The following is an 18,193-nucleotide window of genomic DNA, read 5'->3' as shown; positions in this document are numbered from 1 at the left end:
TTTAGTTTCATGTCATGGGAAATATTCTTATAGTAATAGTCAAGCTTAGTTTTTAAAAAATACTTTTTTAACCTAATTGCTTTCTTAGAAATAATCCCATTAATAGGCTTTTCTATTGTGTGAAATATTCATTCATTAATTGTTTAACCTGTTTAATTTCCTAAGAAAATGTTATGTATAGAGATAATATTTTGGAAAATGTTCAAACTTTTATTTTTGGCTCCATACACATTCTTTTATCTCTTGGTATAAAGAGGAATTCTTTTCAAATTTTAGTAGTGCACATATGGAAATATTATCTACCTATTATTTCGTGCAAAAAAGATAAAACCTGAAGCCTAACTCATATCCACCATTGCTGTCAGTTATATATGTCAAAAGAATTCCTGTAACACTTTTCTTAAATCACATATTACTGAATGGAACCAATATTTTTTAGTAAAAGTAGATGTATGCAAGAAATTAAACTTTTTATTTGCTAGCTCAGTAACACTAGCACACAACACCTCTCAGAATACAAATGAAGGGCTTGCTAATGAAGGGCTTGTTAAGGATTTGTTAAATAAAACTTTAAAACAGTCCTACTTATATTGTGGAGTGGGACAGAATGAGAGATGGTGACAGATTGATAATAGTGAAAATAGGAAAAGAAGGGAAGAAAGTAAAGAATAAAAAGAAGAGATGGAAGAGAAGTGAAAGGAAAAGAGAAGGACCATCACCTGTCTAGTCACTGGTTCGTTCATTTTCCAAATGCATATTTTGTGCTCAGTGTATTGGACTTACGGCATTTTAAGCAGAGAATTAAACAAGTCCTTAATGCTCCTCTGATGAATACTACCGCCTTCCCCTTCACTGAACTGAAAGAAAAGAGGATGAGACAAAAGTGAGCTGGAATGGAGAGAAAGAATGGACAAAGAAATACGAGCAGAAAATATAAAAGTTGGATGCCTAAGGACAAGAGAGATGGAAGGTTAACTTCTACTTATTCTTTTTCATGGCACAGAACTACATCCATCTCCCCTTCTCCACACCCACAGGATACCTTTGATTTGTTTCTGGCACCTTCTCATACCCTGTTTGGATAATGACTCTCTGGGCATGCTGAGGTCTACATCCAAGCAACCATCTATTGGAAAAAAATGTTTTTTAGTGTCTTCCATGTGCCAGGCACTGTGCTAGGCACTGTGCTAGGCAGGGAGATACAGTGGTGAATGAAACTCTATCACTGCCCTCTGAGTATTTTATGGTCTAGTTGTGTCAAGTAAATGGATAAATGATTCAGTGCGATAAATGCTGCTAAAGAGATAAATAAAAGTCAGATAAGTCTTGGGATCAGTAAGAGTTTCCTGAAGTAAAAGAGAGCCAAGTTGATATTTCCCCTTGTTAGCTTGTCCTTTTTAAAAATCCCATCAGAATGCCTATTTTGGAAAAAACTTTGTTTCTTTATAGTTCAGAAAAAAAATTTAATTTTGGTTTGATTCAAAAATTAGTAAATTAGATTTGTTTGACCTGGCTTTTCATTGGTGAATTGTTTTAGGTAAAGTCCTAATTACACATTTAAAATAGGTGTTCTAATTTATATTTCCCCCTAAAAGATTCATACTCATTTAAAAATATTTATGAAGTTTCAAAAACAAAGCACAGGATCTTTTGTCCTATATTTTTAACATCCATTTTATGCATAAATATGTATAGGCGGTACACTGTTGCAGCTTAATATAAAACAGATGCCCTTAAAGCAATTTAATGAGTGTGTGTCTAAAGTATGTATATGTACACCAATTTATTTCCTGACTTAAAACTGCAGTTTTATCCGACTTTTAGAGGAAAAATGCCAAATCATGATAGGTTGCACTAGATTTCATCTAAGAGCTCTTTGGAACAGTGAAAGAGACTAAAAGGACTGAATGCTTTTTCATACTTTATGTTCTTTCACGTAAAGCTGATTCAGAGAAATTCCTATCGCTGCTTTTTCCTTTGCAGAACCTTTATAACAACAAACCAGATCCATTTGTAGTCGCTGGTTCATCTCAAGTCTGCAGTGGCCTTTTCTGTCTTCTTCTTGATGGGTTTTGTTCTGTTTTGACCTGAGTGTCTATGTCCAGCCCTAACTGCTCCCCTGAACTCCAATTGCTCATTCTTAGTCTTGACTTGATGTCTAATAGGTCACTTCAAGTTTAGCATCACTAAAACCAAGCCACTGGACTTCCTCCCAACTCCAGTAACCAAACCTGGCTCCTTTCACAGTCTTCCTCACAGATATGGTGATGGCAATCTTGTTCAGGCCCCATACTCGAACATTATCCTTCGCTCTTTTCATCTCCATAAGCAATCCATTGGCAGTACCACCTGCTTCTCCCCATTTCGACAGCTACCAACCTCCATGCCACCATCATCTCTTAGCTGGGCTATTGGTTTCATCTCCTAACTATTTCCCCTACTTCCAGTTGTGAGTTTCTATAGCCATTCACTACAGAACAGCCAGCATGATCCTTTCAAAATAGAAATCAGATCCAGTCACTCCTTGGTCAGAATAAACACAGTGGCTTTCTGTCTCATTTACAGTAAAATCTAGGCATGGCTATAAGTCCCTATATGATCTAGCTACCTCTCTGATCTCATATCTCACCCCTCTTCTTACCTACTCTGCTTTGGCCATATCAGCCTTCTTTTTGTACCCAAGAGCATTCCCACCTCGGGGCCTTTGCACTTGCTGTGACATGAACCATCATCACCTAGATACACACATGTTCCTTCCTCCAGAGTTCCTTCAGATTTCTGCTGAATTGTCCTAAAGAACTTTCCTGAACACCTTTTTCTGCCCTTTTACTTTATTTCTTCCTTAGCATTTATCCACATGTGACATTTTTCTATCAAATATTTATGTCTTCCCTGCTAGTACTTAAGCTCCATGAAGGCAGGGATTTTAATTTTTTTCTTTCTTATTCTATCCCTAATACCTAACTGAGGCAGTATTTACGGCCAGGCCCTAGATTTTCTGAGTCCACTGCTCTTTCCGTGGTTCTGTATGCCCTTCCATAGGTTTTAAGTTCCCCAAGTGCAGTGATTGCATCTTTTATTTCTTTTGCCCCATCACCTCATAGGATACAGGCCCGTGCTGTACACTCATTGTGGGGTTCCATGTACCAAGTCAGTGCCGTACATAGCCTGATTGAATTACTTCCTGTGCTCATATGGTTGGTCATCAGCTTGGATCACAGAATTACTCAGGATGTACTTCACCCTTTGTAGGAATAAAAGACAAGTTGCTGTTATTCCCCAGATACACAGTGGCATTCAGAAACTATAGGCAGTTTGTTTGCGTGAAAAATCTAACATGGTGAGACTCTGGTTCTCAATAAATAGATTATTTGTATTCTAAATTGTGAATACTTGATGGAGAGGATTAGATTGTGCTGGTTTAAGCCTGAGGGTTTTATGATGGTGGTGGTGGTGGTGGTGGTGGTTTTTGATGTTGATATTTGATGTTGTTGATATTTCTGCATTTAACCACCCAAAGTTCTTTATTTTAATGTATACAAATTATATATATATAATATATATGTATGTGTGTCTGTGTGTATGTTTAAAGAACAGGATCACACACTACATTGTTGTTCAGTCACTAAGTCTTGTCCAGCTCTTTGTGACCCTATGGGCTGCAACACACCAGGCTTCCCTATCTTTCACTATCTCCCAGAGTTTCCTCAAACTTATGCCCAATGAATTGGTGATGCTATCCAACCATCTCATCCTCTTTCGTCCCCTTCTCCTCCTGCCCTCATTCTTTCCCAGCATCAGTGTCTTTTCCAGTGAGCCAGCTCTTTGCATCAAGTGGCCAAAGTATTAGAGCTTCAGCTTCAGCATCAGTCCTTCCAATGACTCTTCAGGGTTGATTTCCTTTAGGATTGACTGGCTTGATCTCCTTGCTGTCCAAGGGCCTCTCAAGAGTCTTCTCCAGCACCACAATTCAAAAGCATCAATTCTTCAGCACTCAGTCTTCTTTATACGCTACATACTATTTAGATTTTCATGCATCATATTATGACCTTTTTATTGTGTCACCATGATATTGACAGAAAAATATGCTTTTTAAAGATTATCCATATGTCATCAGTTCTCAAACTTAAGGAAAGTATGTCCCAGATGTGTTCTTTTACAAATGGAAAAGTATCCATGTTTGGCTTGAGTCTTTCCAAAGCAACTACTAAAAAGGCTCTTGCATTTTATTTTGACAAATCTTTGTTCTTTTGCCTATGAGGTTTCTTAGGTGACAGGTAATCCTGACTGTTTCCCTCTTGTTTTTACAGGTGATCTGCAACTCTTTCACCATCTGTAATGCAGAGATGCAGGAAGTTGGTGTTGGCCTGTATCCTAGGTAGGGTGGATGCTATTTCATTTACTGGAAGAAGCCTCTTTAATTCCCACCCAGCTCCCTAACCTTTTAAAAGTAGTTAGAAAGGCTATTACATGCAGCTGGTTTGAGAGCCAAGCTTGAAACTTAATGATAAATTACAAGAAAAATGGAAAATGTGAAGTTTAAAGAAAACAGTTTTATAACCCCACATTATATTCTATCCTATTAATGGAGAGGCAGACCTCAGACTTAAATTCTTATTGGGAATTGTGTTGAGGACTGCCCTGTGGTCCAGTGGTTTTAAGGCTGTGTGCTTCCAGTGCAGAGGGTGTGGGTTGGATAACTGGTCAGGGAACTAGTATCCCACATGCTACAGGGCATGACCAAAAAGAAAAAAAAAAACAAAAGCGCCAACATTTAAAAAAAAGTTAGGGGTTGTGGGTGCTAGTAAACCACCCTGCCCTGGTCTTATTGCCTAGCCTTCTGGGCTAATCATATGATTATTACACCAGACTTGCTGTAATGCACCAGTTGGGTCCATTTTGTCTTTTGGCTCAGCCTACTCTGAACCCCAATGCTCCATGAGGTGGAACCCTCTTAGGCTCTGGTCTCCCAAAGAGCTCTCTCCAGCTCTCACCGAGGTGATCTGTATCACCGAGCTGCTAGACTCTCCTTCGACCAGCATTCTGAGTTTCATTTTGTTTTCAGGCTATTAGTGTCCAAATACGAAGAGAGTCTTTCTTATAATTAACTGTGAATCTGAGAAATCAGCTTCTTATTTCTCATGTGTTATAAACCACAGGTCTATGGTATGGATCAATAAATGACTCGTAAGATTATTGTGATGATGAAATTTGATCAACATGCTCGTGTGCTAAGAAGGTGCTTTCTACATAGTGAATGCCCACTTAGAGTTATTTCTGATTATTATCAAATGTGGTGGCAGCTTAAATACATTCCCTTCCCCAAAAGTAAAAGGTATTCCTCCAAGGTAATGAAATGACTTGGCCACGGCCTGGAATGCATGAGGGTCTTGGTAGTGAGATAATCTCAACATTCTGTTGAAGAGGAAGTACTTCTAATTATTCTGCGACATGGTTGCATGTGTTCTAGTGAAGTTGGCAGTTCCGCCAAAGGAGTTCAACAAATGTGATCCCGAGTGGGAAGCTCAGGGGTGTTTTGGCTGCTTTTTATTTACCTCAGAAGTAAATAAGATATCCCTTTACCTCAGAAATTTTTCCTTTGCAAGGCAGTTTGTTTTCCCCCATCTTCATGTTGGGTCGCCTTAGTAGCTGGTACCTAATTAGACAACCACCTCCCCACACCCATCCCCTAAAGTTTATTAACAAACTTCCCTAATGAGCTTCCATCCAGGGAGCCTTTCACTTCATGGGAAGTAGGCTAGTGCCCCCAGAGGACTCAATCCCTGGTATATTGTCGACCTTACCTGTCCCCCTTCCCCTAAGCTAAAGTGTCTTTTGCCATTATAGTTGTTGAATTTAGATGTTTGATTCTGTCTACTGAGCCACAGTATTCTCCTTTTTTTTTCTCCAGTATGTCTTTGCTCAATCACAGCTGCGACCCCAACTGTTCGATTGTATTCAACGGGCCTCACCTCTTGCTGCGTGCAGTTCGAGATGTTGAGGCGGGAGAGGAGGTAAGGAACCCATGTTTCCTACTGGCTAGCCTCTTTTTCCATTAAAACCAGTTGTGCCTGAAGGGAAGCTTTTCATTGTCTGTCTGCTGAGGAAAAGATATATAATACCTCTACCCACATACATGTGTTAATATATGATATTTGTTTTTGTCTTTCTGACTTACTTCAGTCTATAATGACATTCTCTCGGTCCATCCATGTCTCTATAAATGACCCTATTTCATTTCTTCATATGGCTGAATAATATACATTGTAAATAAATATAAAATCTTCTTTATCCATTCATCCATTGATGCACTGTGGTGACTTGAATGGGAAGAAAGTCCAAAAGGAATCAGCTCTACATATGTATACCTGCAGCTGATTCATTTTGCTGTACAGAAGAATCTAACACAACATTGTAAAGGAACTATGTGCCATGCTGTGCTTAGCTGCTCAGTAGTGTCTGACTCTCTGCAACCCCATGGCCTGTAGCCCATCAGGCTCCTCTGTCTATGGGGATTCTCTGGGCAAGAATCCTGGAGTGGGTTGCCATGCCCTCCTCCAGAGGATCCTCCCAACCCAGGGATGGAACCTAGGTCTCCCACATCGCATGCAGGTTAGTTACCATTTGAGCCACCAGGAAGGACCTGGTGCAACCAGGGAAGCCACCTGTACTCCAATAAAAATTGGAAGCAACTATACTCCAATAAAAATTAACTAAAAAATAAATACCTCTACCCAGAGACTAATGTAACCATCATTACTTCCAGATATAGGTGGGCTAGCTTTTTTTTTTTAATCATCATTTTCCTGGATGATGAAAAGTTCCTACTATATGTGTGTGGGAGAGACGTGTGTGTGTGATAGTGTGTGTGTTGTGTGCATATGACAGTTCATCGGCCTCTTGCATCTCTGCAAGTGGTCATCCTTCTGTAGTCAGAGAGGTCAGCCCAAGCTTGTGAGAGATTGCAAGGGTTTACTTACTCCCAAAGCCATTAATTGCATTTCAAGGGTGATTCATTTTTACCTTTGTGTTAAGAAAGCAAACAAGTTTTATTCTTTCAGGTTGTCATTGGGCCTTTACAAACCTATCAGTGTCAGCTTCTCAGAGTAACTGTCCAAGCAAAGATGTGAAGGGAATAAAGGACAGGAAGTATGGCCTCCAGCACTAAACTGGCCTTGACCTTGCCAGTTCTTCAGGCTGCCCAGCCAGCCTCTTTTGATGAGGACCCTTCTCAGAAGTCCAAAGACTCACAAGACAGCTGTGGATGGGCTACTCCAGCACTGTTGAACCCAAGCCTGACAGAGTTTGCACAGTTCCTACCTGAATTCTGGGTTATAGATATTTATGCTTTTTAGAACCCAGTTTCCCTCTACCTTCCAATTTGCTAAAGTGGATATTTATTGCAAGGAAAACAGACTATCATAAGCTTTTATTGCATTTATGCAGCACTCAACCAATAAAACCTAAACTCAGAGGTACCATATTTTATGTAGACAGGGATTTGGCTTTGATAAGACTGCCTCCAAACTGAGTTGCAACTGAATAAGCTGTCTCTTATCAGCTACTTAATTGAATTTCCAGTGTTTAGGATCGGTGTAGTAGGTACATGGGGATATCTGTCAACAATATGTGGAATTGAGATTTTTTTCCTTGGACCATATGTGACTTCAATCCAGGGAAGAAAGGGACTGCTATCCATTTTCAACAACATTAGTTTGGGAGCTGAGCGATGGCTGCTTTTTGATAATGTTGTTGTTGTTTTATTAAGTTAAAAAAAAAAAGATAACTTGACAAGCAAACAGGAAAACTGAGAAACAGTTGGACTTCTCAGAAACAACAAAGAAATTTCTTCATATCTTGTTTTCTAGGCTTGGCTGACAATTATTCTCCTTGGTTAGTTTTCATTTAGTTGAAAAACACCGTCTTTTAGTGCTTATTTCATGTCCTTCACTTTCCTTCTCTGGAGCAACAAGCAAATCCTTCCTCTTGCCTGACACAGAATAGTTCTGCTCAGCATCTGCCCCGTAGACTCAGATATTTTTCCCTACAGTCCTTATCAAAACGGCTTCTCAACAGAGAATTGTCCCCATAAGTCCTTTTTATACCAGTTTGTTCAGAAAATAAATGTTTTCCTACCATTATACACTTTCTCTGCTCAGTGGCTCTGTCTTCCCACCATTTCTGCCTGTCTTAACGTTATATACCCCTCAAAAATCATCTCTTCTATAAAGCATTTCCTGCTTTCTCAAATTATAAGATTTTTTTCACTCTGAGGCCTCTCAGAGTGGTTATTAATATTTCTTTGGCATTTATTCTGACTCAGTGACTTCCCCATTCAGCGATGAGCTTCATGAGGACGGGCAGTTGTGTCTTACTGTGTCTCCTTTGGTCTTCCCAGGTGGCCCAGTAGTAAAGAATTCCCCCACCAATGCAGGGTTTGATCCTTGGGTTTGAGACATGGGTTTAATCTCTGGGTTGGGAAGATCCCCTAGAGTAGAAAATGGCAACCCACTCCAGTCTTCTTGTCTGGAGAATCCCATGGACAGAGGTACCTGGTAGGCTACAGTCCATAGTGTCAAAGAGTCAGACACGACTGAGTGGCTGAACATGCATGATCACACACATGCACATGACTCCTTTAGTATCCATTGGATCATAGAAAAAGCAAGAGAGTTCCAGCGAAATATCTACTTCTGCTTTATTGACTACACCACAGCGTTTGACTGTGTGGATCACAACAAACTGTGGAGAATTCTTCAAGAGATGGGAATACCAGACCACTTTACCTGCCTCCTGAGAAATCTGTATGCAGGTCAAGAAGCAATAATTAGAACCAGACATGGAACACTGGACTGGTTCCAAATTGGGAAAGGAGTATGTCAAGACTGTATACTGTCACCCTACTTATTTAATTTATATGCAGAGTACATCATGTGAAATCACTGGGTTGGATGAAGCACAAGCTGGAATCAAGACTGCCAGGAGAAATATCAATAACCTCAGATATGCAGATGACACCACTCTTATGACAGAAAGTGAAGAGGAACTGAGGAGCCTCTTGATGAAAGTGAGAGGTGACTGAAAAAACTGGCTTAAAATTAAACATTCAAAAAACTATGATGATGGCATTCGGTCCCATTACTTCATGGCAATTAGATGGGGAAACAATGGAAACAGTGACAGACTTTTTCCTGGGCTCCAAAATCACTGCAGAAGGTGATCGCCGCCATGAAATTAAAAGAAACTTGCTCTGTGGAAGAAAAGCTGTGACCAACCTAGACAGCATATTAAAAAGCAGAGACATTACTTTGCCAACAAAGGTCCATCTAGTCAAAGCTATGGTTTTTCCAGTAGTCGTGTATGGATGTGAGAGTTGGACCATAAAGAAAGCTGAGCGCTGAAGAATTGATGCTTTTGAACTTTGGTGCTGGAGAAGACTCTGGAGTGTCCCTTGGACTGCAAGGAGATCCAGCCAGTCAATCCTAAAGGAAATTGACCCTGAATATTCATTGGAAGGACTGATGCTGAAGCTGAAGCTCCAATACTTTGACAAACTGATGCGAAGAACTGACTCATTGGAAAAGACCCTGATGCTGGGAAAGATTGAAGGCAGGAGGAGAAGGGAATGACAGAGGATGAGATGGTTGGATGGCATCACCGACTCGATGGACATGAGTTTGACCAAGCTCCCAGGAGTTGGTGATGGACAGGGAAGCCTGGTGTGCTGCAGTCCATGAGGTTGCAACGAGTCAGACACGACTGAGTGACTGAACTGACTGAACTGAACTGAGAATTAGCAGAATTTGAAAATTGACTGGCTACAAGTTGGTGACAAAGAGCAGAGACATGATTAGCATTCAAGTTTGATTTTAAAGACAGGGAGGATTTTTCTTTTTAAAAAATTTTATTTATTTTTATTGAAGTATAATTGCTTTACAGAAAAGGAAATGACAACCCACTCCAGTATTCTTGCCTATGAAATCCCATAGACAGAGGAGCCTGGTGGGCTACAGTCCATGGGGTCACAAAGAGTCGGACATGACTGAGCACACACACAGAATTGCTTTACAATTTTGTTAGTTTCTGCTGTACAACAACGTGAATCAGCCATATGTGTGTGTGTATGTATCTACACCCTCCCTCTTAAGCCTCCCTCTTAACCGCCCCCTATCCCACCCCTCTAAGGTTATCACAGAGCACTGAGCTGAGCTCCCTGTGCTATACAGCAGCTTCCCACTAGCTATTTTATACATGATAGTGTATATATGTCAATCCTACTCTAAGAGAGGAAGGATTTTTCAAAGTCTATTTTCAATTCAGAGCCAGTATTAGAAAAATTTATAATTGTGACAGTGTAATTTGAGAAATGAAAACAGAGTCTAATTTTAATTTGATCTTATTATCCACTCAAATACATAATGAGATGGGCTTCATGTAAAAGGGATTCATTTTGCCTTGAAATTTTCAAGTAAGCAACAAATTCAATATCCAGCAAATATCTTTCATATTACTCTAATGTTGGAAATGATATAGTACATTTTCCATAAGAGCTGCACTAAAATGGCAAAGCTACGGTCAGTAGCATTAATATTTTAATATGATCTTGTTCTTTGCTATTAAAACATCCACTGATCAATGGCTAAGTTTCAGATGTATGTTCCCACTAAATGAGCCCTACATTGAGTGAGCAGATTCTCCATTAAAACTGGTGAGTCAGTGAGTCTTTGATAAAGGTTTTTAGCTCTGGTTGATAAAATGATTTAGCTGTCATCAATAGTTAGTAATTTGGCTTTTTTTATTCCAAAAAAATTATGGATAGAAATGTTTTCACTGTTGAGACCTTCAGTTTTGATAGTGTATTTTGCAAACTTCACTGGCGTGCAAGAGGCCCAAGGAGAAGAATGGGGCATTCTTCATTGGAGGAGTCATATTTGAGCCATGCCTGAAGGAGGAGAGAGTTCTGAATAGGCTGAGAATGGGGGAAAGGGCATTGGCTGGCGAAGGTCAACACCATACACATTGCATGGTGTACATTGTTTCAACATAATTATGTTGGATATACATAATTGTGGAAGATGGTAGTGGGCAGGGTGAAGAATCCGCCTGCAATGCAGAAGACCCAGGTTCTAAACCTGGGTTGGGAAGATCTCCTGGAGAAGGAAATGGCAACCCATTCCAGCAGTCTTGCCTAGGAAATCCCATGGACAGAGGAACCTGGTGGGCTATAGTCCATGGGATTGCAGGAGTCAGACATGACTGAGCAACTAAACCACCAAAGGGTACAGGGGGAGATTTTGAGTCGAGAAAGGCAGACAGAAAATCAGCTTGGGAAGCCTTGTATACCGTCATCTTATATTCAGGGAGAAACCATCAGAACTTTGTGTAGACAAATGATGTGATCAAATGCGAGCTTTAGGAAGAGCTCCCTTAAAGCATTTTAGAAGATGTACTATAGGCTGAAGGCAGCAGGGAGGCCAGCTGGAAGATCATTACACAGTCCAGGTAATGGCTCCAGGCAGCTACAGGATACTGAGGGAGGCTGTAGGAGTCTCTTGATTGGGATTAAATGAAATAACTAGCCTCCTGCTGCCCATTCTCTGGCTGGCATGATCACTCATGAGTTTTGGCCCTTGTAATAAACTCAGGTTTGTCAAGCATATTTCTCTGGTGAGACAGGCCCTGGATTTGTTGGTTTCACCCTGGGCACATTGTAATCACCCAATAACTACTGCTGGTTAATCCTGATATTTGGGGCTGATGACTAAGAGCCATTGGGCTGGATAGAGAACTAGAGTCGTAGGGACTTTTCTGGTGATCCAATGGCTAAGAACCCGCCTGCCAGTGCAGAGGACATGGGTTCAGTCCCTGGTCTGGAAAGATCCTACATGCCACGGACAGCTAACCCCATGTGCCACAACCACTGAGGCTACACGGTCTGGCGCCAGCACGACACAGCTAGAGGGTCCGTGCGCTGCAATGGAAGACCCCACATGACGCAACTCCTACTCCCCATCTTCTTCCCCCACCCAGCACCCCACCAGAGGCATGAGCCGTGTTACTGTAAAAAGAGCGTCAGCCTGAACCAATAGACATGGGTGCAATTCCCAAATGGATCTAAGACCTAGGCTGGTTTTCACTGGTGAGTGCCCAGCACGTCGTAGATGTTCAGTAACGTCAGTTTACATTCCTTAAGGACAGATACTCTTGTTTTCTGCGTGTGGAGCAGCATGTTATAGCCGCCTCACATGGGTAGGGTTTATAGAGGGCCAGGCAGCTGAGGCTGTGGCTTCTGTCACCCTGGTGATGGCCAGGGTGGACTTGACATCCTTCCCCACTGACCACTTTAATGAGACCTCCCAAAGCCATGTTTTCTGTCAAGGTACAGCCTCCCCTGCCCTAGCATGCTGTCAGACAAGAAAGATCAGGCTTTGTAGACATGAGATGCTTTCTTTTAAGTCTCGAAAAGCCACATGACGTGTTCTGCTCTAGGAGTGTTTGTCATCTCCCTCAGTGGATAATCCTGCCTCCTTCCTCTCCTTTACTACCCGCTTCTTCCCCCACCACACAGCATCGCCCCCCCTCCACTTAATTACTTCTACACATAAAAGCCAATAAAGAAGTAATTTATGCAGTATGTCACTAGCTGATCTGGTACAGGAAAAGGAAAACTAGAGGAGGATGAGGAAATTAGGAGTGCTTGGGTGAGGTAGGAGTCAAGTTGTTATTTTGAATAAGGTTGTAAGGGGACTTCCCTTATGATCCAGTGGCTGAGACTCTGAGCTCCCATTGCAGGGGGCCCTGTGTCAGGGAACTAGATCCCACATGCCACAACTAAAGATCCTGCATGCTGCAACTAAACACCTAGAGTAGCCAGATAAATAGGGTAGTAAGGTTAGACCTCAATGAGAAAGTCAGTTTGGATGGAAACTCAAAGGAGCTGAGGGAGGTCACGATAGTAGATCTGGGGGAAGGGCAGAGGAAGCACCCATGTGCAGGCCTTGAAGCGGGTGTGTGTGTGACGCCCGGGTCAGGCTGGGCTGCCTGAAGCAGCCAGGGAGGGGAGAGGAGATGGGAACAGACCTGTTATGAAGCCACTGCTGCTCCCATTACCTGTAATGAAGAACCAGTTTCTTTATTATTTTTTCCTTAATCCATTGTCAGCTAATAGTTTTATAAGATTTAATGAAAATGAATTACTAGAAAAATGAACTTAAAATAAGAGCCTAATATTTTATTATTAGAGCCACATAAAATTTCTTTTATTAGATGTCAAAATTTCTAAATGTTTGCTTTGCATTTCTTTACTTACTTCAACATAGACCAATAACCCACGCTGCAGAATCACACTTTGAGTCGTGTTATGAGAATCCATTGTAAGGACTTGACTTTTGCTCTAAGCTAAAGGAGGAGCCGTTGGAGCATTTAGAAGAGAGGAAAGATATGATCCAACTGACATTTTGGTTTAGAGGATGGAATGCAGGCAGCTCAGGGGAGAAGCAGGGATGCCTGGTGAGACTTGCATTTTACAGGCAAGAGATGATGATGATGGCTCAGACCAGGATGGAACGGGAGGAAAAGGTAGAACGCGATTGGTTCTGGATGTTTTTCTATGGTTGAGCCCACAGAGTTTCCTAGTGGGTTGAGTGGGGAAAGTGAAAGGAAGAGAAGTCAGGGGTGACCCCAAGGTCTCCACTTGGATAACACAAAAGATGAATTAATGTCAACTGAGACTGGGAATGTTCCAGCTGTGAGGGAAAGGTTGGGGAAATCTGGAGTTCCATTTTGTATGCTTTGAATTAGACTTTCAGTAGATAGGAAATCTAAGAAATGTTTAAATATCTTGATGTTACATAAAGACCTATGTCTTGAAGTGAAAACTTAGGGCTAGAAAGAAACCTGGAAAGTCCCTAAAGTATGCCCTCTCTCCTGTGGTCTTTCACTATTCGGCGCAAGGCATGTTGTTGTTCAGTCGCTAAGTCGTGTCCAACTCTTTGCAACCCCATGGACGATGGCACGCTAGGCTTCCCTGTCCTTCACTATCTCCTGGAGTTTGCTCAAATTCATGTCCATTGAGTCAGTGATGCTATCTAACCATCTCCTCCTCTGCTACCCTCTTCTCCTTTTGCCTTCAGCCTTTCCCAGCATCAGGGTCTTTTCCATTGAGTCAATTCTTCACATCAGGTGGCCGAAGTTTTGGAGCTTCAACTTCAGCATCAGTCCTTCCAATGAATATTCAGGGTTGATTTCCTTTAGAATTGACTGGTTTGATCTCTTTGCTGTCCAGGGGACTCTCCAGAGTCTTCTCCAGCACCACAATTTGAAAACATCAGATCTTGGCACTCAGCCTTCTTTATGGTCCAACTCTCACATCTATACATAACTACTGGAAAAACTATAGCTTTCACTGTATGCAAGTGATGTCTTTGTTTTTTAATACACTATCTGGGTTTGTCATAGCTTTCCTTTCAAGGAGCGTCTCTTAATTTCATGGCTGCAGTCACTGTCCTCAGTGATTTTGGAGCCCAAGATTTTATAAATCTATCACTGCTTCTACTTTCCCCTCTTCTATCTGCCATAAAATGATGGAACCAGATGCTATAATCTTAGCTTTTTGAATGTTGATGAGGGCAAAAGAGGAGAGTGAAAAATCTGGCTTAAAACTCAAGGCAGGACATAGTTATTATATTTAAAAGGGTCCAAGGAAGTCAAGTTAGGTACCTTCATTAGTGATCACACCCTGACATTAAATTCTCTCTATTTTGAAAGTGTTCCATCTTTTTAAATCCTCACAAGTGAAAGAACTGTCTCCTCCTTTCCAACAGCCCAAATCTGGTAGAACCTAAATTCCATGAAGCAGCTATAGAATTGAGTAGGATTTAAGAGCGATCTGGCTACATAATCTGCTATCCATTTGATTGCCAGGATTAATATGGCTTCTCTGATTGCCAGTGGTTACAGAAAGTATTACCAAAACTTACTAATACCAAACATACAACAGCTCTTGATATTTTCTGTTTGGTGAATAAAACATGCAAAAGTGCATAGAGTTAATGAGCCCGATTCTTCAAAATGTTAAATATAAGATATACCTAACAAAGACTAGAAGATAATTCCTTAAAAATTTTTACATGTGATTATTTGGATGGAGAGGCTGTAAGAAGTATCTCTTCACACTTTCTGGTGTGTAACTAAAACACATTTTACTTGAACAATTTGAAGTAATAGCCACTTGTTAAAGAAGGTGGGTGCAGCAGCCCCATGACGCCTCTCTCTCTCTGGCCTCCGCAGCTCACCATCTGCTACTTGGATATGCTGATGACCAGCGAGGAGCGCAGGAAGCAGCTGAGGGACCAGTACTGCTTTGACTGTGACTGTTCCCGATGTCAAACCCAGGACAAGGTATGTGGTATGGAACCAGCTTGAAACACCACCCAGGCAATATCCCCATGATTTTGCAGAGAACTCTGCTCTTATTTCCCATTAACCCAAAAGTAAATGGCTCTCAGTGCATAATAGGAAACAAAGGTAAATAAAATAATACATTGTGCTGCATAGGTTTTGTTTCCTGGAACGCTTATTAACCACCAGGCAACAAGAGGTTTAATCTCAGGTAAGGATCTATGGAATCTAGAGGGAATGTGGGTGTAAAGCATGTAATTAAAAAGATGTTGGAGGCCAGAGTGCTATTAGAGCCTACAGCAAGAGGACTAATTATGTTATGAGTGGTAACAGCTATTGCTCAGTAGTAAATACTAGTTTTATCTAGTTTTTATTTCTTTAAAATTCCTCCTGTAACCCTTTCTGCTGCAATACTTTATCAGATGGAGATTCCTTATCCAGCAACTTTTACTTTCTGAGAAATGAAAAGTCAAAATAAATGCCATAAAGATTATAAATGGACTTTTCTCATATTACTCATTTACTTTCCTTACACTGAGCCTATGTATTCTTAGTTTGCACATAATCAGGTTGTCTAATGAACTCTTACTTTTGTAGACTGTTTTACATTTGTTGGAATTCTTTTGTAATTATTATCTAATGTGAACTTAACACTCATAATTAGGAAACAGAACTCAGAAAGGTTCAGAGATATGCCTCTGGGACAGGATGAAGGAAAAGTGGTAGCACCAAGTCTCAAACACTGATCTTTTGATAAACCTAGTGCTCCTTCTGCTGTACCACAACTACCTGTGGCTTCTGGTGCCCACATCAATGGAGAAAGGTAGTTGCTTTCACTCCATGAGAAAGGAGCATAAGATCATTCTAAAGATACAGAAGTCAATGATCATGATTAGTTTTTCTTTTTTTTAATTAATTATTTAATTATTTAATAAATTTATTTATTTTAGTTGGGGGCTAATTACTTTACAATATTGTAGTAGTTTTTGCCATACATTGACATGAATCAGCCATGGGTTTACATGTGTTCCCCTTCCTGGACCCCCCTCCCACCTCCCTCCCCATCCCATCCCTCTGGGCATGATTAGTATTTCATTAAAAATAGCTTATAGAGAGAAAGGTTCAAGAGGCAGGGTGCATATGTATACCTATGGCTGATTCATGTTATGGTATGGCGGAAACCAATACAACATTGTAAAACAATTATCCTCCAATTAAAAAGAAAGTTAATGGTAAGTTTTGCTAATAGGATGTGCCTTCTGAACCAAGCACCATCTAGAATTAATGAAAATACTCATTGATTTGATTAACTTGATCAATCTGGTACTTTAATTTGCCGTAACCATGTCCATCACATAGTAAAAAAAAAAAAAAAAAAAATTATAGAAAAAGCATAGATTCTAGAAATAAGTGAATTGAATGGGAAAAGTTGGATCCATTGCTAATAGCTCCCCAAGATTCATTCTACTTTAGTGTTTACATTTTGCCATTCACAAACATTCCAGGAATCACAGATCCCCTGGAATTCCTCCTCAGAGTTTAACCTAGAATGACTGGGAGCAAGCTAGCTTCCCATCAGCATACTTGGTTGGGGATGGGAAGACTGTTGGATTTAGTGCCTCCTACCTGCCATTTTGGAGAAGGGAATGGCAACCCACTCCAGTATTTTTCCTGGAAAATCCTATGGACTGAGGATACTGGTGGGCTACAGTCCATAGCATCTCAAGGAGTCTGACATGACTTAATGACTGTGCATGAAAGTGCACATGCCATCTATAAGGCAGACCCTCAATTTTTTTTTTTTTTGAGTGATTACTTGATTAAAACTCAGGTCGTGTTCACTTTTGGCTTATTGTTATAGTTGAAATCTGGGCTGAAATAATGTATTAGGAAAGGGTTTAGCTACAAATAACAGATAACCCAAAGAAAACTGGCTTTAGTAAGTGTAATATGTTTTTCTCAATAATTCTAGAGAAGCATTCCAATATGAGAGCAGCTACTGGTAGGTCTCATCACAGACCCAGAATCCTTCTGTCTTCCTCCTTAGACAGCCCTTAGCATATGCTTTTGTCTTCATGGCCCCAGGATGACTGCTGCCAACAAGCCCTAGTCATTGCATCCAAGCTCTAGACAGAAAAAATAAGGGGTGATAAAAGGCAAAGAACAGAGGGAAACTCTCCTAGGGATTTCCACCTGTATCTTATGGGTCAGGGTTATGTCACAGACTACTGCAGCTGTAAAAGAGGTGAGGAAACAGAATTTTGGCTCTTCAGCCGTTATGCCAGAAGAAGACGAGAGAAGAAGTTCTGAATAGCTTTTTTGGTAGCTGATCTGTCGGAGAAGGCAATGGCAACCCACTCCAGTACTCTTGCCTGGAGAATCCCAGGGACGGGGGAGCCTGGTGGGCTGCCGTCTATGGGGTCGCACAGAGTCAGACACGACTGAAGCGACTTAGCAGCAGCAGCAGCAGCAGCTGATCTGTAGTGTCTCTCATATCCATTAAGACCATTTTCTTTACTCCTATGAGTTCAAAGTTTGAGATAATATTAGGATTGTCCAGAGAAAGAGAAGGAGCAGGGTGTATATGTGTGTTTGTGTGTGCACATGCATGCACACATGTAAAGAGACAGAGATAGGTTGATTGATTGATTATAAGGATTTGGCTCATGTGATTATGGGGACTGACAGGTCCCAAGATCTGCAGTCAGCAGGCAGAAGACTCAGAGTTGCTGATGGCGTAAGTTACGGTCTGAAATTTGGTAGGCTCAGTGGTGCAAGAAAGCCAGTATTTTAG

General features: G+C 40.9%; 1 protein-coding gene across 7 annotated transcripts in view; it reads left to right on the top strand.

Moving 5' to 3' along the window:
- Positions 1-18,193, top strand: part of SMYD3 (SET and MYND domain containing 3) — a 714,859-nt gene that overhangs the window by 541,119 nt on the left and 155,547 nt on the right. For 5 of the 7 annotated variants that reach the window (XM_081486881.1, XM_081486880.1, XM_081486884.1 and 2 more), the window contains 3 exons: positions 4,311-4,378; positions 5,912-6,014; positions 15,289-15,399. In XM_081486881.1, the coding sequence (XP_081343007.1) occupies positions 4,311-4,378; positions 5,912-6,014; positions 15,289-15,399 (282 nt within the window). Of the gene's footprint in view, positions 1-4,310; positions 4,379-4,853; positions 4,877-5,911; positions 6,015-15,288; positions 15,400-18,193 lie in introns of those variants that run through there. The other 2 variants (XM_081486887.1, XM_081486882.1) reach the window with 2 other exon arrangements.

This window comes from Giraffa tippelskirchi, chromosome 5 (genome assembly GCF_054371585.1).
Source record: "Giraffa tippelskirchi isolate mGirTip1 chromosome 5, T2T-mGirTip1v1.2.pri, whole genome shotgun sequence".
Taxonomy (NCBI): Eukaryota; Metazoa; Chordata; class Mammalia; order Artiodactyla; family Giraffidae; genus Giraffa; species Giraffa tippelskirchi.
The sequence above is the reverse complement of the archived record's forward strand: the minus strand, read 5'-3'. Positions and strand labels throughout refer to the sequence as shown.